At 43.6% G+C, this 22130-nt stretch overlaps 1 protein-coding gene across 5 annotated transcripts in view; it reads right to left on the reverse strand.

Moving 5' to 3' along the window:
- Window positions 1–1416: 1416 nt before the first annotated feature.
- The window catches only part of LOC108928767 (rho guanine nucleotide exchange factor 12-like), a 28319-nt gene continuing 7605 nt past the window's right edge, over window positions 1417–22130 (reverse strand). For 3 of the 5 annotated variants that reach the window (XM_018742876.2, XM_018742875.2, XM_018742874.2), the window contains 35 exons: window positions 20413–20489; window positions 16958–17056; window positions 14630–14679; window positions 14044–14101; window positions 13716–13855; window positions 11869–11994; window positions 11526–11618; window positions 11327–11437; window positions 11088–11186; window positions 10854–10896; window positions 9425–9530; window positions 8975–9118; window positions 8692–8724; window positions 8308–8422; window positions 8087–8189; window positions 7750–7953; window positions 7500–7632; window positions 7369–7404; window positions 6671–6828; window positions 6166–6312; window positions 5990–6075; window positions 5708–5833; window positions 5419–5533; window positions 4869–4969; window positions 4651–4728; window positions 4486–4561; window positions 4135–4302; window positions 3819–3906; window positions 3524–3601; window positions 3344–3426; window positions 3013–3234; window positions 2712–2906; window positions 2396–2616; window positions 2131–2203; window positions 1417–1818 (listed from right to left, as the gene is read on the reverse strand). In XM_018742876.2, coding sequence (XP_018598392.2) covers window positions 1808–1818; window positions 2131–2203; window positions 2396–2616; window positions 2712–2906; window positions 3013–3234; window positions 3344–3426; window positions 3524–3601; window positions 3819–3906; window positions 4135–4302; window positions 4486–4561; window positions 4651–4728; window positions 4869–4969; window positions 5419–5533; window positions 5708–5833; window positions 5990–6075; window positions 6166–6312; window positions 6671–6828; window positions 7369–7404; window positions 7500–7632; window positions 7750–7953; window positions 8087–8189; window positions 8308–8422; window positions 8692–8724; window positions 8975–9118; window positions 9425–9530; window positions 10854–10896; window positions 11088–11186; window positions 11327–11437; window positions 11526–11618; window positions 11869–11994; window positions 13716–13855; window positions 14044–14101; window positions 14630–14679; window positions 16958–17056; window positions 20413–20489 — 3796 coding nt within the window. In that variant the 3' untranslated portion in view covers window positions 1417–1807. The other 2 variants (XM_018742877.2, XM_018742878.2) reach the window with 2 other exon arrangements.

Genomic DNA, 22130 nt, shown 5'->3' on the forward strand with positions numbered 1-22130 from the left:
GAACTGACAGCTCTTAAAAGCATGTATTGCGTGAAGGAGAGTTTTTGACTTCCCTGTAATGGACTGATGTCTTACCCAGCTCGTATCCCGTGTCATGTAAAATACTTACCAGATAAGCTCCGGACAACTGCGTCCCTTGGTTGAACAAGCAGCTATTAGTCATGAATGAAAACTTAATTTCTTTAAATTCTGGATTTTTGTTTGAACTTGGAATTGATTAAAAAAATACCAATTATACCACAAACAGTACAACGGTCAACAGTAAGTGCAATGCATGAAAAATGGATAAAATCCTGCTTTAATCCTTGCCCTTTTCTGTTACAATCATAGATGACTTTGATGTTGAACACAGAAAATATACAAAACACTTAAAAAGAAATAAGACCCTTCTGTCTATATTAATTGCTGTGTTGTCAAATCTATACATTTTTACATCCACAATCACAAAGTCCATTGTTGCTTAAATTCAATTTTGAAAAATATCTTGCATTCTCATTTTCAACTTTAGTCTTTGTGAAAATACCAAACAAGGTTAAGAAAATTGTTTTTTTTACTTAGTTGAGGTGTAAGACCAGCAGTGAACATTTCTCCAGCAGTGTTCTTCCAAGTTCAGTGCTGCCTTAAGGTTCCCACATGAAGTCACAGCCTTTCCCTCATTAACATCATGTGTAAATGGAAGGATGTTCACTAGCTAATTTTGGATGATGTTGAGAGGATAATTTGAAAAAATAAGGGCACTTAAAGATCACCCCAAAAGGAAAACAACTGTGCTTGAACACAAAACGCAAAGCCTCAGAGGATTTTGCATCTCAGAAAGGAGGTTTCAAAAGCACACTCGGAGTGAAGATCCTATAATGAGGTAAATCCAAAACACTTGGGCAGTTCAGAAAAGTGTTAAGAGCTCTTTCTGGACTTTTCCATGCAGTAAATGAGGATAACTGGAGTTGTCCATTCCGCAGTCAGAAGGAGTGAGTAAATATCATCAAGGCTTCAGCAGTGTTGCACTGGATATACTGGAACAAATAAGGAAATGGGCTGAGCGATGGGAAGGAACACAGAGTGCGGCGAAATGAAAGCACAGGCATACATGACACATACACACGATAGGGCAAAAAAGCTTAAGTAGGATTAGACGTGCCCTGAAAGGTGAAGTGGGGGGAATAAAGAAAAGGCAGCAAACACAAAGGTGGTGATGTTTTTAGACATATACAGGTGGTCCCCGTTACGATGGTTCATCTTACGATTGTTTCGACTTTACAATGGTGAGCTGGCGACAGACATCCAGTACAAACCGTACTTTGAATTTTGAATTTTGATTTTTTCCCCAGGAAAGTGATATGCGGAGTGATACTCTCGCGATGCTGGGCAACGGCAGCGATCTGCATCTCCCAGTCTGTCACACAGATGTGTGTATTAGATGTGTTAAATGCATTTTCAACATACAATATTTTCGACTTCCGATAGGTTTCGCGGAACGTAACCTTGTCGTAAATTGGGGACTACCTGTACTAAACTTCATTTTGCATTGTGTTTAACCCTTAATATATTTGGCATATTTTTGTATAGTCTTTTTCTGCTTGCTCAGACTGCTGGAAGACTGATATGTCCACAGCTAGTAGGGTGAGTATGGCAGGCTTTTGGGGGGGATGTCCTTAACTGGCCATGTTGGCGAAGCCCTTTCCAAAAAGGGTCTTCGAGGCCAGTGTGGTGTGATGGCAGCAGGCTGAAATGTGACATTCTGTCACACCCTTCCCCTTCCACCACCAGCTCTTCCAACCAGACAGGAGGCTTTTGTGATTGTGGCCCTCTAACCCTTATCTGGAAGGATGAGAAACAAACTGTGAGCAAACTTGTCATCCAAAAGCAACAGGCTTAATGCCTTCTATTTAATAGCAGCCACAAGCCAAATACAGCGAAATTCAAACTCAACTTGAAAATCATCCAGACACCCAAATAAACACTTCTGATTTAACTATATTTTAATTACAGGTGACAGCTCAAGAAAATCAGTGCTTGTCAGAACACAGCCACATCTACTGTCACCCACAAGCCTCCAAACCCCAGTAGCACAAGTACACTTTCTTCCTTTGTGCTACTGCTGTCACACTGGTTCCGCTTCCTGAGACTAACCTTTGCTCTCAGCCATATCAGTTGCTCGTCCAGCTGTCCTCTGGGACAATGCAACATACTTGGTTTCTACATCCTGAAAGACAGTTGATGTGTGGTTAATCTCTAGGAGACAGTTCTGCTTCCTTAATCACCTTTTCCATAATATTCTAAGGAGCCTTCTACTACACATCACAGTATGGCCCATTTATGTCCTGGATGACCACTACAGGCTGCCCATTCATCTTCTTGGTAACTCAAACCAAAGAGCTTATTTATTGAAACATACCTTCAAGTGATGTAATGTGACCTGCAAATTGCGGAGGTGCGAAAAAACCTGCTGGATCAGGTCAGAGGACATGCTGGGTGCCATCACTGAGGACAGCAGCTTCTCTGGGTCAGCATCAGAGCTTCCTGCAGGGTCCCTCAGTTCCTTCTGGTCAAGCAGGGACTCATCATCTGTGCTGCTCTCCCCAGGGTCCCCAAAGCCCTCGAGGACTAAGAAACCTGCTGTGAAGGAGAAGGCCAAGTGTTGGTTGATATGAGCATGTGTGTGCTGAAAAAAATACAACATAGTACAACATTTATACAGCTGAGACACTCACAGTCCTCAGAGGTTGTATTCACTGATGCAACCTGCTGGACTCCTTCATTTTTGTGTTTGTTGGCAGAGCCCCATTGTGGTGAAGGTTGGACACTAAGGGAAGCAGTCCTTTGGAGACAAACCCCAGTAGAAAAGTTTGTCCTCTCACCACTCTCCCGGGACAAGTGCAGCATCAACAGCTGTCTGAGTGCTGCCACTGAGGTAAAGGAGAGAGTCCAATGTAAACAAAGAATTGTGGTGCAATGTTTTTATAAAAAAAAAAAAAAAATTCCAGTGGTCATCCAAGACTCTTCTTCACTCACAGCTCTTCAAGGCTTCCTCGGCTCTGGAGGGGAAGAGTTCAAAGGCCTCCATATCATAGTCTACACGAGCAACACCCTGCCGTGACCTTGGCTGATGGAAGGCCAGCCTGTCAGGAAGATTTGGCTCCAAGAATTGCCGTCCGTCATCATCCAGCCCCTCATCAGATCTGACCCCTTCAAAGTGGTTGGGCCCAGGAACAGGCAATGCGTCAGCATCTCTTTCTGTGGAGGCACACGCAATGAGTCAGACTGAACAGCAGACTGTGCCACACTGATGAAGGTGACCAGAAGAAGTTTCAAGAAATCAGAATGAATTCAAAGGGACTTTTACCTGATGACTGCATGTTTCCAGTGGAGATACGGTCTGGATTGAGTTTACCGGACCTGATCACATCAGCAGCATCACGCACCTCACTAAAACAATCAGAAGAGGAGTTTGAGCTTAGTGACAGCAAGCCAGCAATAAAAATTAAAATATTTCATAGAAAACACATATCCACATTCATCTTACCCTGGCTGTGGTAATGGTATGACATTGTGAGGTTTCATTTTCATAGATTCTGCTGCCTGTGTGATCAGACACTGCCACCTGCAGGGAAAACACACATCCATCCACAGACAATTATTTACCTTTAATCGTTTCTTCAGATTGATTTTTAAATTGGGGTCTGGTAAACTAACATACATTTACATTACTTTATGAAACAGTGTTCTTCGAATGGAAGACAGCACCTTTTAACAACTGCACTAACCACTGCCCCCAGAATCTTCAACAACCACTGCGAAAGTGGATGGATGAAACTCACACTTTCTGCTCTGATACACTCTGTGCCATCAGCTCATAGATCTGTGCGCCATTATCTGACATGGAGAGCACGAAGAAGGACTTGATGTCTAGAGAGACAGTGAAGATGTTAGAAAGCTGGGCCCTGCCATTTCAGCCCTGTGAATGGTAACCATCCTGAATTCTAGGAGTAAAACCAATTGGATGCAAATTTGTGATAGCGACATAAAAAGACATTGTCAAATAAATACAATAAGACATACGCATAAAGGTAAGTGTTTGTAAAAGCAAGGGGAAGAAGGAAGTCCAGTCCACACAGGGAGTGCGTGGCAGCCCACCTGTGGCCACAGATCGCACCAGCACTGTGCTCAGCTTGATGACAGGGCTGAAGGTTTGCCTGGTGTCGGCACTGCCAGCCAGGTTCTTGCTGTGGCATCGGAGCACGAGGCGATCATCCTGCTTCTGCAGTAATACCAAGATGTCCTCCAGCAGCAGTGTGTATAGCTCTGGGTAGAGAGAGGCACAGAGAAGCAGGGGACAAAGCAGTTAATGACAGCTATTGAACTGGGACAGTTCAACAAATATCCAGGTGTTTAACTGGACAAAATTCACTATAATGACAATGCGAAGGCCTGTATACGCAAATGAACAAAGTAATTAAAAGCACAAAATAAATTAAAGGAGCATACCGATTATCTTGTCTTTATTCACCTTCCAGGAGAGTGGCCCCTCATGCACCATTTTCCTCTTGGTGAGGTCCAAATTCTGCTCAACAGACAGACAGAAAAGACAGACAGCTCGAAAGCTACAATGAGCCATTACAATAAGACTAAGGGTTCTGGCCAATCACGCACCTTTAGCTCTGAGATCATTGGGTTCTCATTCTGCTTCAGTGAAGAGAGGTCCAGCCTCCTCTGGTAGTCCTCCAACCTCTTGGGGGCATAGGAAACCAGGGGAAGTGCAGGTTTAAAATACAAAACAGAGGGATATCAATAACATCAACGGCAAATAATCATCTGTGACAGGTGCGCAGAGTCACCAGGGCCTGTAAGGCTGTAGCTGTGACGGCTACCTGTTTGTTTTCCGACTCCTTCACGACTTGGTTCACGTGGTTCAGCACATGTCGGCAACACTCGCCTGCCCTCCTCACCTTCTCCCTCTCCTCAGCATCCTCTGCAAACACGCACAGAATCACATCCCTGTCAGTTTCAGAAAGAAAAAGAGGAAAGAGAGCCCCAAAACTAAGTCTGCTAACCACACCTCTTATGGGTTTTATCTGCATTCTTGCAAAGATTCGGGGCTCAAGTGACAGCCTCAATTACTCCTTGAACTCCACAAATTGTATGTTTTCCTTCAGAAAGAGCACTAATCAAATAAATTAAACCAAGCACAATATAAATTGGCTGCTGTCTCATTTGCTTCCTCTGTCTGGCTCTATGAATGAGTCCAATATCCTTAATGAATGAGTCAATGTTTCACAGCCAGATCCACAGGAACTGGAATCCCACAGCCCACACAACATCTTTACCCATTCACATTCTCCCTTAATTTGCAACAAAAAAGGCCAAAGTGTCTTTTCTTCAAGGTTAAAACAGCAGAAACCCTACTTGAACAGCATTCACCTGTGTACTTGGCGATGTTCTCCAGCAGTAGTGGATACTTGGTGAGTCTCTGCATCTCTGCAGGAATGATGTCTTTAAGCTGGAGCCTGCGGCACAGCCGGTTACTCTCCGCCTCCTGCCGACACAGCAGAATGGGAGTCAGGCTCACAGCACAGCCTCACTGTATTCTCCATTAGTCTTAGTGCAGTGGTGTTGTACTGTGTCTGTTTGTGTGACTCTTGGTCTACTGTAATGAAATCTCCAGGATGTTTGGTGCTCTGGGTGCTTGTGTGCCTGGCTGTCCCCTTGCCTGCATGGCAGCGGCAAATTTTTGGTCCCTCCTCTGCCGGCTCTTGATGAGCTCCAGAGCAAAGGGCTGGTTGCTGCAGAATGTACCCGCTGCTTGCTTCATCTTCTCTTCTTCCTCCCCACCAAACTAGGAAGACAAAGCAAAATATAGCTTGGTTGATTTCACTGCAACAGCTCTGTAGTTCTCCTTAGTTATAGAAATCTCTAAGGTCTTATTTTCATTAGGCACACAATGAGCTTTCCTGAGCCACATCCTTGCACTGGGCCTGGAACCTGGTCTTACCAAGGATGACAGGTCTTCTCCAATACAATCAATGACAGATGTCTCATTTTTCTTCCGTATGGCCATCATTTGCTCGTTTATGGAAGCTGAATTGCAAATTCGAGACAGAAAGAGAAAGATTCAGTGTGACATCAAACGGGGCCAAGGGGCCAGTGAAGCTTTGTGATGGCCAGTACCATGCAACTGGATGATCTCCTCCAGATTGGCAAAGATGCTTCTAATGTCAGTAGGGGGCAATATGCCATCTCTGGTCAACCTCTGATAGAACACGCTGTCCATCACTTTGAGCATGCGCAGGTGAGCACGCTCTGTGTAGAATAGCTCTGAGAGGGGAGACACACACAGCTCAAGTCAGGACACACATGTATCCACACAGACCATACACTCCTATCTTTTAATTTACAAATCACAGTTCATCTAACAGAGCAAGAGGTACGTTCAGAATAAACATGAATAAGAAACAGGACAGACCAAGCATCAGCAAGCCATGCCTATGCAACAACATCTACTATAAATCAGTAATTCACAGTGTTACAAATAGTTCAATGGTGCATTACATTAATTCTGGATAAAATATTATATATTGTACCTTGTTTCGATTAAATGAACATGAATTAAACTGGAGGCTTGAGAGTAGAGGAAGGCAGCAACCAGTTTCTACCAGTATGCCACAGCACTCACCGTTAATGACCTCCTGTCTCTTGATCTCATGCGGTGATAGTGCAGCCAGCAACTCCCTCCCTACCACCTGTTGCCAGTTTGGGGGGTCCTGCTCAGAATCGACCTCGCAGCTCTGGTCATCTTCACTCATCACCTCTGAAGGGCCCAGAGTGTCCATCCTGTGGGACAAGAAACACAAGCCAACAGCTGTTCAGACAGATGCAGCTGGAAATTGTGAAAGCATTGTCACTCCTGGGTAGCATCCAGGTTCAGAAACAAGACTTGCTGACAAAAGGCTACCCAGAAGAGAAACTAATCCACACAGGCTGCATGGACAATATGTAAAAAGGCAAACCTCAATGAAAGTAGTTTCTGCAATACAGCAAACCTCAATGAAAGTACACACACACACACACACACACACACACACACACACACACACACACACACACATTTTCAGAACCGCTCGTCCCATACGGGGTCACGGGGAACCGGAGCCTACCCGGTAACACAGGGCGTAAGGCCGGAGGGGGAGGGGACACACCCAGGACGGGACGCCAGTCCATCGCAAGGCACCCCAAGCGGAACTTGAACCCCAAACCCACCAGAGAGCAGGACTGCGGTCCAACCCACTGCGCCACCGCATCCCCCTCAATGAAAGTAGTTTCTCCAATACATATAACTAACCCAACCTATTAACAAAAGCATAGTAACCTTACCTTCTAATCATCTTAGGTGTTCCTCCTTCAGGGTTTCTGCAAATTTGTACCAAGATGATTCACAAGTCAAACAACTATGGATATGCGGTAAAAAATTGTGCTTTTCTAAATTTGGGTGTTGAGAATCTTACCTGTCACATTCCTGGTCATCTTCGTGTAACTGGTCCAGGTTGTTCGGGTTGAAACTGAAGTGGACAGAAGGGCTGTTTGCCACGTTGTCTAGTGAGTCCCCAGGGGCAAGGCCCTCACTTCCCTTCCAGAGTGCTGGTTAGGGATGAAGGCATAGAATTTGAGAAAACAGCTTTAAAAATGAAAATGCTGAATAGCCACAACCTTGACAAAGAGATAAGGAAACAAAGCAGACGGTGGTGAAGGACTCACTGGAGTCTGAGTCCCGTCCTCCTCCCTCAGAGGTAGAAGATGAAGTAGGGAAAGTGGGGGAGTAGGGGAGCTCAGCAGCTTCGCTGGACTGGCTGCCCCGCAGACGGGCAGGCTGCAGCAGTTCAGGGGCTTCGGGGACTGTCAGGGTGGACTGAGACAGCTGCTTCAGGGGCCGTGGCTTGTTTGGATCTGTGGTACGCCCCCCTAAATGCACACACACACACGTATAAACATGAAAGGTCAAAAACAGGTATCTTCACAGGGAGATCTGCTGTAAAGTCACTCCCAGTTGGCTGCCATATACTATTCTGAAAGAGATCAAACAGAACACGTTTACCAGACGGGACATCTATCCGACCAGGCTTCCGTGGAGGGCCACCAAGGATGTTGGGAAATCGAGGTTTCTTCACCTTTTCCTCAGCCTCTTTCTCCGCCCTCTTCTGGCTCAGCAAAGCATGAGGAGGAGTCATGATTGGAGGTAAGAAGGCTGGCAATGTTTCCTAAACAAGTAAGTATAGTAGTGTTATCTGAAATAAGGAAAACCCAGCACATTCTTACCTTGATTTTGGGGAGGAAAGTGATGCGGGCACGTTTAGGCTCCAGACCACGTGGTTCCTTCACCCTCAGGCCCAGGTGCTTCATGTAGGTGAAGAGCACGTACTGCAGGGTGGTGCTAGGGGGCAACACAGAACTAAGGGCACGACCACCACAATCATCCAAAATAGAGGAGTCTTGGTCACTGAGCAGAGCTGTTGAACTGCCAGTTGTCAAAGTATAGAAACTGACTGACTGATACCAGATTGAGCACCTTCACTAGATGTTGATCACAGGACACTTCATGTTCAGACATATTAAAAGAATTTAACACTTGGGAAAAATGACTCCTGTAGAGAACAGCTCAGTTTTGCAGTACTGTGCAGAAAACAGCAAGTGCCCCCTCACCACTTCTCCTCTTCAGTGGATTGTGAAGTCAGGCTGCAACAAAGAATGACTTTATGAGATTATTTCAAGGGCTTATTTTTTGTTTTAAGGCAGAGGATGGATGCTCACAGTAACATCAATTCATATGCAATTTAGTATTTGCATGAACGCTTACTAAGTTTCCTAGACCAAGTTACAAACATAAAAGTTAAATCTTTGTATACTATGACATGGCAAATTCTCCTAAAAGTGTGTATTGACATACGAGAGAAAGACAGAGTGGAGGAGTGCTTACAGAACTTACAGCACTTCTTCAATTTTGCTGACAACATTCTCAGCAAAAATGCGTTCCTGGTCCAGTGTGGCACGGCTCTGCTCGCGGTCCTGTTCTACACCCAAGCGGCCCAGTTCCCCCTCAGCTAAGGTCAGGCCCATGCTACGCTTCTGTCTGAAAGTGTACACATAAGATGTTTGGGGGAATGAGCGAACGTGGAGTGCACCCGATACACACATACACACACACAGAGCAGCAGGCTACAATTAAAAATATGCGACATGTTTACATAGTTCATTAACAATTCATTCCAAAGCTTATGCTATTGTACTGGGCAAAACACAGTATTTATAAATTACCTACAATCAACAGTTGACTTTTCAGAAGAAAGAAAAATATATATAGAACCTTTGCGGGAAAAACCTGCTGATGGAGGGTTTACTGTAAATGAATAACAGGCTTTCTCAGCTCTGCTCTCACCTGAAGTCATCAAGCTGTCTCTGGACTTCAGGGAGCAGCGAGTCCTGCAGCAGCTGTACGTACTGTCTGTGAAGCTCTTCAGGGATCAGCTCGGGTCGCCGGCGATCTAGAGGTCATGGCACATGGTCAGTCTTCTCTGAGACACACACCCAGACATACACACAAGGAAGAAACCATATGAAAGGCACATGATAGTTAACACAACATATACAGGAATGCACTTTTGCTAACACAAGAGAAATGACAGATTTTGTTTGATGGTGTCAAGAGCTCTGTAATTAGAATAAGACTCAGTGATAAACAACATTAAGAAGATGCAGATAATTGCTAAGATAAAGTAGCAATTTACTTCAGGCAGCAAGTGGTGATTATAATTTCCATCCCTTCCACTGAGAAAGAGGCTACTGCACAGTTGCTAGTGCGTGATATAATACACATTTATCTTTATAAGTGGGCTTCAAATTAATATTGTGTTTGTGCATGGTTATTTTCTGCCTTCAAGTCTCTTGGGTAGTAACTAATGCTACATGGAGTACAAACACACTTGGATCCCTCCTCTGTTATGCGCTAAAAAGTGTGAGTGAGTCTGTTTACTTATGTGTGGGGTTACTATGTCCTCCTCTTGTACAAACATGCACTGGAATGATATCCCTGCCAACTTAATGTGAAGAGAATCAACAACAAACACATGCATTTGGATTAAAATGTTTGGATTTCATATTAAGTCAATAAATTTTTTATAAATCTAAAACACACACACACACACACACACACACACACACACACACACACACATTTTCAGAACCGCTTGTCCCATACAGGGTCACGGGGAACCGGAGCCTAACCCGGCAACACAAGGCGTAAGGCCTGGAGGGGGAGGGGACACACCCAGGACGGGACGCCAGTCCGTCGCAAGGCACCCCAAGTGGGACTCGAACCCCAGACCCACCAGAAAGCAGGACCGTGGTCCAACCCACTGCACCACTGCACCCCCACAAATCTAAAACAGTGAAATACAACTAAATGGACAGCTGGTAGTATAGTTGTTAGAGCTGTTGCCTTTGGTCCCAAAGGACGCAGGTTGCAATCCGAGCTGAAGAACCCTTGAGCAAGACGTTTATCCTAAATTGCTCCAGTAAAATTACCCAGTTGTATAAATAGGTCAAATTATTATAAGTAGCTTTACAAGTAACATTTGTAGAAAAGAATCAGCTTTGGAGAAAAGAATCAGCTTTGGAGAAAAGAATCAGCAAAATGAATAAATGTAAATTGGAAACCATTAATACAAACTTATCAAAAAAGCTTTTACGTTTATAGGCAAATCCTATCAACTTTGGTTTTTCAGGCTTTACTATGGTAAATTTGATTTGACACACACACACACACACACACACACACACACACACACACACACACACACACCACTTACCAAGTTCAAAGGAGATGGACTCTGGAACAGGCACTTTCAAGTTCTGTGTATGTGTTCATAATTTAAAAAAAATTAACAGAAAGAGAAATCAAAGCATTACTGGAACAATTATATCAGAAGTGCTACAGGAGTGAGAATACAAAAGCCTTTATGATTTGAAACTGAGGAAATCATGCCGAGTACTGAAGCTACAGCAAAGGTCCTGAGAGTGACAGCAACACAAAGTGCACTCACTGCCCCTCGGTCCATGAAGAAAGTGTGCATCTCCATGAAGATTCGGCGTGTTTCTTTGGAGTTGGTCTGCTTGTAAAGGTCAGCGTAGAGGTAACAGAGCTGAGGGAAAACACAATTAATGCAGCCTCTATTCCACACCTAAAATAGTGTCATGGCATATTCTAAACAACAGTGAGGATGGAGTCTACTAAAATTCGGTTATAAGGAACAGAATCTCGTGGGGTGGGCATGGCTGCTACCAGAGGTGCGGGGTCGAACTGGGAGACCACATGGTGAAGGAAGACAGCAAGGTGAGCAGGGCGAGACTTGAGCAGCTCAACGCTATGGAAACGGCTGCACTGGCCATTGATCTGAAACAAGTGGAGGGAAAGCATGGTTAGATGTAGGAGAGCTACAAGATAAACCCTCCATGTAGAGACAGTACAGCAGAGAAGTCACCTGCTCCTGCTCCGTGTCAAAGTAGTCATCTTCTGCCCCTATGATCTGAGGTGCTGAGCTTAAACAGGGACTGCCAGTGCCAGTCTGGGAAACCTGGGAAAGAAAGGGAGCCAGGAGATGTTTTCAGAAAAATCCCCGAGTCCCCAAATTTGAATTTTTTTTTTTGTGCTGCAGGGGGGCCCAAACCCAGCACAGTACTGATTCTGCCCCACTTTAACATGAAGAAGCATATTGTGAAGCTACATATTGTCTTCAGCGTCTTTAGTCATGTTCAGCATGGAGTACAGCCTGGACCTAGGCTCCCACGGCTCCCTCGTCCCTCCTCAAAGCGAACATTTTTTACCGCATCTGGCGTGTCCTCGCCCTCCACCGAGTTGAAGCTGTTCCTGGGAGTGTTCCTGGGTGTGACCCTTGGGCTGTGAAGAAGGGACTCTCTTTGGCTTTGACCTTCTTCCAGAGTGGTAGAGACCTGTGAAATGAAGCAAAGGTCACCAAAGTATTCTTTGGCACTGCTCTCACAATCCTACCTACAGCCCACTGTGTAGCTGCTAAAATGCTATGTGTTCACCATGTGCAAGATTCTATGTGTTTGGACTATAGTTTACACTGTGGGTTGTTTTATGAGTAAATCTCTGACACCATCTTAGTGGTACATCAAATGTGTCTGAATTTGGCTGTTCATTTCGCCAGTGTTTCACTGGCACGTAACTCCCACAAGGAGGGTACAAACTGGGAACAGTTGCTAATGATGCTGAAACAACAATGCTCACAAGTGATCATCTGGCACTGAGAAACACAGTCCTTCAGTACTAAGGTAAAGTCCCGTACACACAAGGATGGAGGAAGTCAGATTTACCACGTAAAAAAACAACATTACCAATTAATTTCATTTTTATAGAGTGCCCTTGTCACACAGTGACACAGAGCTCTGAACAATGGCATAAGACAAACAAATAAAACAGTTGCTTATATATGAGAGTAACACATTGTCCATGCAGTTATTAAAGCTATAAGTAAGTCTACTGCCCAAGGAGGAAAGGAACAAAAAAAACTCCCAACTGAAAGTCAAGGGAGGAAAAAAAAAAAATCTGGGGGTCCAAGTGCCAGTGGCTGCCCACCCCTCCTGGGCTTTCTAGATTAAAAAAAGACATTTAAGTCAATTTACATCACATAATAACATTGTAGCTGAGTGTTAACAGCACCACACAAAAGCAGACAAAGAATGTCACTGTCACACTACTGCCGAGATGGAATCCCCCCTCTTCCAGGAGGTGACTGGGACACTAACATGCCACTTTCAAAGCGGTCTTCAGTTAGCAGCTCTGGTGGCACACTGGAAAGGTTTCTTGTGATTGGCTGTCTTAGCGTCACATGGTTCTTTGCTACAGCTGTACTGCACCAGACCCAGTGGCAGGAAAGGCCTGGCTCTTATCAGTACCTCCACACCCAGTCTCCCAGCCTCACTGCTCACAGGCAAGTCCCGACTCTGTTTAGAGCCTGGAACCAGAGGTCCGGAACTCTGGTGAACTGTCAAAACCCCCAAACTTAGCAGCAACTTCCTCTTTTTTTTTTTTTTTTTTTTTACACTGTGCAGAGATGGGTTATCATGGGCCATCGAGCTACAAAAAAAGACAGTGAAGTAACTGCTTATATCGCTGGTGCAAAAAAAAAAAAAAAAAAAAACACACTGGAACAGCAGAGAACAATAACAGTAAACAAATGAAGGAGCTGCAAGATCATCTGCTACAAGCTTGTTCTGTCTGCAGACCAAAGCAAATCTGAAACGTACACTGTTCCTCTATTAGAGCTTACTCGTTTCGCTATAAAATTTAAAAAAAAAAAAAAAAAAACTTGCACAAACAGACAAACCCCCAAGTCGATAAAGAGCTGGCTTGCCTGCCATTCCTGCTGCTCCTTGCACAACATCCCAGGCTGGACGAGCACATTTCGATTGTGCACAGCGCCACTTTCTTCCATGAGAAGAGCAGGGAGAGCAGCAATGAAGAAGGGAACAAGGGGACCGGCGAGAGGTCAGGGTGAAGGTAGAGAGGCAACAGGAAGTCGGGAGGTGGGACTAAGGAGGAGTCACTGTAGCATCAGGGAATGGGACTTGGAAAACAAAGTGAACAGGTACGAAAGCAGGACAGAAGGAATGAGTCAGCAGAGGAGTGGAACAGCTCATACCCCTACCCGTTTGGGAACTGTGGTCCGATCCAAGGAGGTGCCGTGAGGAGGAGCAAGCCGCTCTGCATCACCCTCCCCCTCTGGCAGGGGCATCTGTGGTGAGCCTGGCGGTCTCCCCAGGACCGTGAGAGCCACATAGGAACCAGCTGGGTATAAAAGAAGAGAGAGAGTGCAGTCAGATGGTCACTCATATTGGACCTCTGAAGCTGTTCCACACATAGCGCTAAAAAAAAAAAAAAAAAGTCATGCAGCACAGTGCACCCTCAGACCATGCATTTGTACAGTATTATATTTATAAATAGCAATGCAGCCTAGTAAATTATCACATACTTACATTTTATCAATTTAACAACTTCTAAATGGTTTGAACTTGTCACTAGTGTCCCATTTACCTGAAATTGAGAACAGTTATTTACATCCATAGTGTTTTCATTCAGACACTGTCACTTTGACGCACAAAAAAGCAGATTTCAATCCAATAAAATTAGCACTTTCATGAGCGGGGTTATGAAAATTCCTGATGTGATGTTAAAACATTTCTTGACTGTACCTTACTGTTAACTGTCACTTGCAGGTAAAAGCTTCCTGTTGGCTCAAAGCACACACCCAATGCAAGCAAAAGGAGAACACCTAACATCAAGAGTAGGTTGTGACCGTTGGGATGCACCTTGGAATTGAGAAGTTACTTGTCACCTGTATAGCAAGTCATTCTACGCAAGTCATTACTCATGGTGATGTTGCTATAGATTTGTGAGATTTTTGCCCATGACTATTTTCTACCAGAAGGTGTCAGGGTAGAGCACATGGCCAAGTTTTCCAGAAGAGGCTTCGAAAGAACAAAAAACCAAGCACGGCAGACTGATCTGGAGGCCTGCAGGGAGAGAAGCCCAGTGAATGGAATCCACATTCTATAAACCCACCTTGATAATCCTGTCACCTCTCTGCACACCAGCACGCATTGCAGCCCCATCTGCAGGAGAAACAGGCAGTACAGATGTTTCTAAGAGGCTTTCATATGAAGACATTGAGTTCCTTGTAACAACATACAACAAACGTCAAAACTGAACACAGCTACTCCTCAGCTGGAGTGTCAAAATCCTATGAAGTCAAGACCACATTCCTTGGAGGTTCCTTGAATCTAAAATAACTTACTTGTAACTGAGTAAACAATGCATGACCCATTCTGAACAAAAAGGTTATATACATTATGGCAGAGCACATAGTGCTGCAGTCTCAAAGTGGTTGTGTTGTTTGGTTTGTAGGTCTGAGTTTGCATGTTCTCCCTGTCTTTACAGCCGTGTGAGAAAGTTTAGAAACCCTTAAAATAAATTATATGGATTTCTGTATGAATGGCCCAGAGAATGGGATATGATCTTCATCTATATCATAGTAATAAAACACAGTCATTTAACAAACACTCGCACACAGTATTTCCTTATCTTTACTGAACAAAATTGTTTGCACCAAGGGCACGGATGAAAAAAGTATGTAAACCCCTAGAATCATGACATCTTGACCAGTCAGGATTTCCGATCATTTTACCTGTGGGTTTGACTGTCCTGACTTTTTTTTAAAAAAAAAAAAAAAAAACACAATTTTGGTGCACTTTACCTGCTCATCAAAGAAAAATCTGGAAGTGCGACACAGCTTGATCAAAAGACATTTCAGAATGCCTCAGAAAAAGAGTTGTTGGAGCTCATAAGACTGGAAAGGGCTACAAAAGGATTTTTAAAGACTTTTTCTTTCATCAGTCCACAGTCAGACATAATTTGCAAATGGAGGAAATTCAGCACTGTTGGTGCTCTCTGCAGGAGTGGGCGTCTTATAAAGATCAGTGCAAGGGCACGCAGTACAACCAAACAGGTGACAAAAAACCCTACCATGACCACTAAGGATCTGCAGGCATCTCTTGCACTTCTGTTTTACAGTCTGCGTTCATACGTGTACCATAAGAAAAACACTGAACAAGAGTGCTGTTCATGGGAGGTTACTGTGGAGCAAATCATTCTTCACAAAAAAAGAAAAAAAAACAAAAAATTTCTGCCAATCTCAAGTTTGCTACAGACTAATGTAGCAACAATGTTCTGCGGACAGACATAACAAAAGTTGAAGCTTTTGGTAAACGTACACAACATTACGTTTTGTTTTCTCTAAACACCAGATACCAACATCAAGACCTCATCACAACTATGAAGTGTGGCAGAGGGAGTACAATGATGTGGGGCTGCATTGGAGCCTCAGGGCTTAGATGGCATGTAGTTACTGAGAGACAAAGTCATTCCAAGATGTACCAAGAAATTCCACAGCAAAATATCAGGGCGTGTTTGTGATCTAAAACTCAAAAGATGCCATGCAATATGAAAATGACGTAAAACACAGCAGTAAATGAGCATGAGCGGCTCAAACAGAAGAATTTTTAGAATGGTCAATGCAAAGCCAATCCAATTGAAATGCTATGGCTTTATCTGAAGCAGGCAGTTACAGTAAGACAAAAGATATGTAAGAGCAATCAGTTTTGTATAGAGAAATACACCAAAGCAACCATTGCACAGGTCTGATCAGCAGCAACAAAAACCATTTGCTAGTAAAGAAGGTTCCACCAGTTACTAAATATATAAATCAATGGCCTGACTGTTTAAAACATTTGTTCAATAGAGATATGGAAATGTAAAATGTTGTGTGAACTCTTCGTTAAATAAAAATTTTATTATGACTTGGATGAAAATCAGATCACATTTTAAGAGCCATTCATGTAGAAATCCAGAGGGATCAAACTTTATCCACAACCAATAAAAACTTTCTTCTAGGTGTTCCAGCTTTCTCCCACAGTCCAAAGATGTGTTTCAGGTGAACTGGTGACTCTGAATTGCCCTTTGTGTGTGACTATGTGTGAGCGGTTGCCCTGTGATGGACTGTTGTCAAATCCGAGGCGCACTCTTTCCTATCCTTGCATCCTGTTCTTCGAGGTTAAGCTCTGGACCAATAAAACCCTGGCTTGAACAAGAGCGTGAATGAGTCTGTTATTGACATTTACTGTATTTAGCTGATGTCTTTGTCCAAGACAGCTTACTCTGTTACATAATTAGCATTACAATGCTATAGCAGGGTATTCGTGCAGTATCAGGGTAAGCACACTGAGCAAGAACACGACAGCAGAAATGTGATTTGAACCAAGTACCTTCAGACTACACGGTGACAGCTCATTGACATTAAGGCCCTGAAAAGGAAAACACCTGCCAAGTTCTTACCTTCTTTGACGAGCTGCACAAACACAGGGTTGTCCCCACTCACTGTGAGGCCAAAGCCGTTGTCGTCCCTCTGGATGATCACACATCGCTGAACGAGCCCTGAGGATACAAGAAGGGCATTGATCACAAACAGAGGAACCATAATCACATCTTGGGCCACGGAGCTCTGATTGATGTAGTTGTTCCCCACGAGTCAGCATTTACCTGTGTGTTCTCTCTAATGCCCAGAACAATGTCACGCACACACAAAAACCACAATGCAGTACTCATACAAGTTACTTACTGAGCGCACACTGGCTTCTATTCATTATTTAACATCCCTGCAGTAAAAGCTAGGTGAACTTATCCACAAACTAAGGCAGCTAATAAGCGCTCCAAAGTTTTCTGTGTTGACATGCCTTAATTTCCTTTTTTTTAAAAAAAATTTTCAAAAGAGTTGCACTGTGGTGCAATGGGAAGTGCTGCTGCCTCACACTTCCTGGACTGCTCTGGCAGGGGTTTGAACCCCACTCAACCTGTTTGTGTTTTCTCAATGCATCTGGGTGTTTCATTCTACAGTCCAAAGGCTTGCAGTTCAGGTGAATTAGACACTCTAAATTACCCATGGTGTGTGTGTGTGTGTGTGTGTGTGTGTGTGTGTGTGTGTGTGTGTGTGTCAATCATGCTACTGGTGTCCTTTCCAGGATGTACCCCTCCAGCCTTGTGCCCAGTGATTCTGGGATAGGCTGAACCATGGCAGCCCTGACCAGGACAAGTGATTATCGAAAGTGAGTGCTTTTTTGAAGCTAGTGTATTTAGTGTCCTTATTTTGCTCCAAAGTTTGTCATTATCACTGTGTATAGCCTCAGGACAAATATAAGGGAGTTCTTCATGCCTCAGAAAAATAAAAACAATTTTCATCGCCATATTTTTGTCCAGTGTGTGCCTTCTCAGCAAGATAGCCTTGCTACATCATCCCTGTTGAATAACTGAGGCTTAAATAATAATATTGATTGTATCTCTGAAGTTAGATGTTTTTTCTTTTCTCAAGTGACTTACAATGTTCTCTAAACTATGTACATTTATACTGTATACTAATTTTTACAACTCAGGAAGTACCCCTAAAGGGGGGGGAGGGGCGCAGCAGGTTTAGCCCGTGCCTCCTCTCTGGCCGGTCTGGGGTTCGAGTCCCACTTGGGGTGCCTTGAGACAAACTGGCATCCCGTCCTGGGTGTGTCCCCTCCCTCTCCAGCCTTGTGCCCTGTTTTGCCAGGTTAGGCTCCAGTTAGCCACGACCCTACTTAGGACAAGCAGTTTCAGAGAATGTTGTGTTTGTGGGCAAGAACCCCAATCAAGGGAACAACAACAGTGGAACTGAAACATTAAAGTGACAGCTATAACTGTTAAACTACCAGCTGTTTCAGTGATCTGAAACACTTCTGGAAAAAAAAATGGATGTGCTGCAACACAATTATGTAACTACAACAAGAAAAGCTTCTACAAGCCACTAGAAGTAGTGCAAACTAAGCAAAAGTGACATTTAAATGCAATCGCACCATCTTGTTTGTATGTGCATTTCTCTTTCGTAAGTACAATGCACATGGTAATTATGGGTGCTGTTTGCCATGTATCACACCAGCAGGGAGGGCCAGAGAGGAGGCTGCAAACAGGGCCATTACACTGTGGCCAGACTGAGGAAACTGGACGCTGGAATCTGGCGACGCCATCAGGGTTACACCCTTGCTCTGCGCACAGAGTGCCATGGGACTGCTTTAATGATGGCTGCTGTGAGTCAGGGCGGTGCTTTAATGTGGTGTACCACGGTGCAGCACACAGAGAAAACGAGCCCGATGCGCTTCGCCGGGTACCGATCGCTACTTAGTGCAAACACAAGTGCAACCAGAATCGAGCCTTGCTTTGCCAGCTCAACACTTCAGGTGCTGGCGGTGGTTTTTGTGTTAGACTAAAACAAATGAGCTTTGATTGAGCTAAACATTTTACTTTAAACTGAAAGAGTTAGTTAACGGAAAGCATGGTGGAGCACCTCGTGCTGGTGCTTCACAGCTGCTGAGCTGTGGATTTCAATGTGACTCGGTCTTTGTAGAGTTTCCGTATTCTCCCCACGTTTGTACGGGTCTTCTCTAGGTACTCTTGTTTCTTGTTTCAGTTACTCCTGCAGTCCAAAGACGAGTTGCAGGTGAACTGAAAAAATACAAATTGCCCTTAGGTGGTGTATGTGTGCTTGACTGCACACACCCTGCCTTGCACACTCATATTTTTTGGATAGGCTCCAAACCACTTCAGCGCTGGACAAGCAATCGTTGATAATGGATGGATGCATGAGTTTTCTGGACTTACTGTAATTTTCATTAGTCTACTACTATGGGCAATGATGACAAAGTAAGTAAATATTTTTTGTCCAAAAATGCAAAAAAAAAAAAAAAATCAGCAAATCAGAATAGTTAAAAATATGAGTTAGGCTAAAACATATTAATCTGCAGGGGTTTTTATATATCATACTTTAAATTGTTACATATTTATATGACTTAAACGGATTTTTGGAGACTTGGCAACAAACATTGTTTTGTAACTGAACTAGTATCAGAAACACAATACTACCCTACACTGATTTCTAAAAAATAGAATAAGAGTTTGACGTATTTCTAAACGTATCCTTAAAAAAAAAAAAAAAAAACTATTCAAAAGGTTTTTTTTTTTTTTTAAAAAAAATCTCATATTTAACTGAAATGGTATACAATTGACCAAGTCTGGAAAGTATTAAAAATCTTACAAAACATTTTTGTTTGGCTATTCAGACGAACTCTATAAACTTGGAAGAGAGGTGGAAAATATGAGTTGGGTGGACACCAGAGTGAAGTCACAACCAGCAACGAATGCTATCATGTCTCCTTAATACACCCTCACAGGAGAGAGTTTTTCTCTCTCACACACACACACACACACACACACACACACACACACACACACACAAATTCTTCTACGGATTCAGCAGCAACCGGCAATGCATACAGACCATTCTGGCTCCAACTTATATACTAGTGTTATTTGCTATTAATATAATCCACCAGCAAGTCATGTCCCATACATTAAGTATAAACCGTCAGACAGTCATCTCCTGCATGTCTAGCTAGGTGAGGAGGAATAAACCTCAGAAATGTGGTCTTCCTGTTGCTGTTCCCAGGATGATACATGACTCAAGAGTTCTGTTGGTGTTTTTTAAGCTGCAAGAAACACAGCTATTCTTACTCTTTAGTACGTAACCCAAGCAGGGAACTCCCATCATGTCAACAACACAACCAGCCATGACTGTCAGGACCACATCACGCAGTCCTGATAAGGTGCAGTCGATGACTGATGTGAGCTGTATGTCCCACTTCCGTGTCTTTCCACAGATCGTGTGTGAGCCTATGCAGCCTCATATGCACAAATGTGTGTGCTTTCAAGCAGACACTCACCTGTGGAATCAAACTCATTTGGGGACCCTCTGAACTTCTTATCAGATGAGTGGTCTTGGCTGAGATCACAAGACGTCCTAATGGAGAGGAATTTTAACAATCACAATTTTTGCAACACAAAGAAAGGAGCACAGCAGACTGGTTTCATATCACTTGTGTTTTCTTTCATATGTAGGTAGCTTACGATTTTTGCTACCTTCAGACAGATCATAGTAAAATAAGACAATAGAAAATTTGAGACAAATTTTATGTATTTTTAAAGTAGAAGAATATTTTAACTGGTAGCCCACTTTCACCAGCCATGTACTGAGAGTGAGCGGGATGTGCGAGTCACCATTCCAGTATAACAGGGTGGCTGTAGCGCAGCCTTCCCCTCAATCACTGCAGTGTTTCACAAGACAGAAAGTGTAGAAAGGTTAAGGAATAGATGATACAAACACCGATGCAGGCTGGATGAGCAAGGATACGATAACAAGGTTCAGCTGAGAACAAGACCCATAATAACCACGTAAGCACCGCAAGCAAAGTGCACGTGTGTGCGTGCGCGTAAGTAGCGACAGACCGGGGCGCAGCGATTGAGCACTGAAGCCCACGTGTACTTAGTACTTACTCTGTACTTGCTCTACTAGTATATCCACCCTCAGTGCCAGCAGCTGACTGGCATGGGTGTTGTGACTATGTAGGGTAACACCCAAAGTGTGCGATTTACAGCATACAGTGTCAAGATTCACAGCGTCAAGATCTATTTACATAACTGCATGTGTCATCACTGAAAACACGGATCAGTAGGCTGGCTCCTCAACTTAAAAACACAATTGGGACTACAAGACTGTGCGTAACCAATTTTGTTCAGAACTCCCATTCATATTTACTACGAAAAAGTCAACGAAAGCTTAATAATACAGGTAACTTCAGTATATACTAATTTCTACCCTATTTTTAAATGATTGAAAATAAAAAAAAAAGTCTCCACAAACACCTATTTAATCCCAATTCTTCAACAGTTCATCACACAAACACGCAAAATGTGCGTCATCTTAATACTCATTAACGTTCAAGGACACCAAACATTAACGTTTATTCATTTAGCGGAAACTTTTCTCCAAAATGACTCAATTCATTGGTACGTAGTATTCAACTGATACCTTGGATGAGGAAAGAAAAGGTGACTTACAGAGCTAGGTACATTACCAACAGCCCAATCACTCATCTTTAAAGCAGAGCAATGTAACGCGCTCTCAACTTGCAACCTCCACATAGACGTGAGCTGTAAACACCGTGGAAGAGAGTTGAATTAAGGCAGTGCTACACTCTTATGCTGTTTGTGTGTGTTTTACTGACATCTATAGACTGGAAATATAAAAGAAGGTTGCATTTGCGCCTCTTCAAACAGAAGTTTTAGAAAACGGATAATGGAAGAAACTGCAATTAAGGATAAATAAACTGGGAAATGTTTGTGTCCCCAAAAAATGTGTACCTTGAGATTTCACAGTACAAGGAGCCAGTGTACCAGCGATCAGTACCAAGAGTACAAGTGGGATTTTAACCTGTGACCGTTCAAACAGTTTAGACCATCTCGCCGTTATGGAAACACTCCGTTATACCTCCCCCTCAGCGCCCTCACCACCCCCCACCGACACAGAACCTCATTCAGCCACTTCTGTGTGGCTGAAAGGCCTGTTTATGAAATATCCTCCGACTGGAAACAGTTCCGTAGT

Source organism: Scleropages formosus, chromosome 10, assembly GCF_900964775.1.
Source record: "Scleropages formosus chromosome 10, fSclFor1.1, whole genome shotgun sequence".
NCBI classification, from domain to species: domain Eukaryota; kingdom Metazoa; phylum Chordata; class Actinopteri; order Osteoglossiformes; family Osteoglossidae; genus Scleropages; species Scleropages formosus.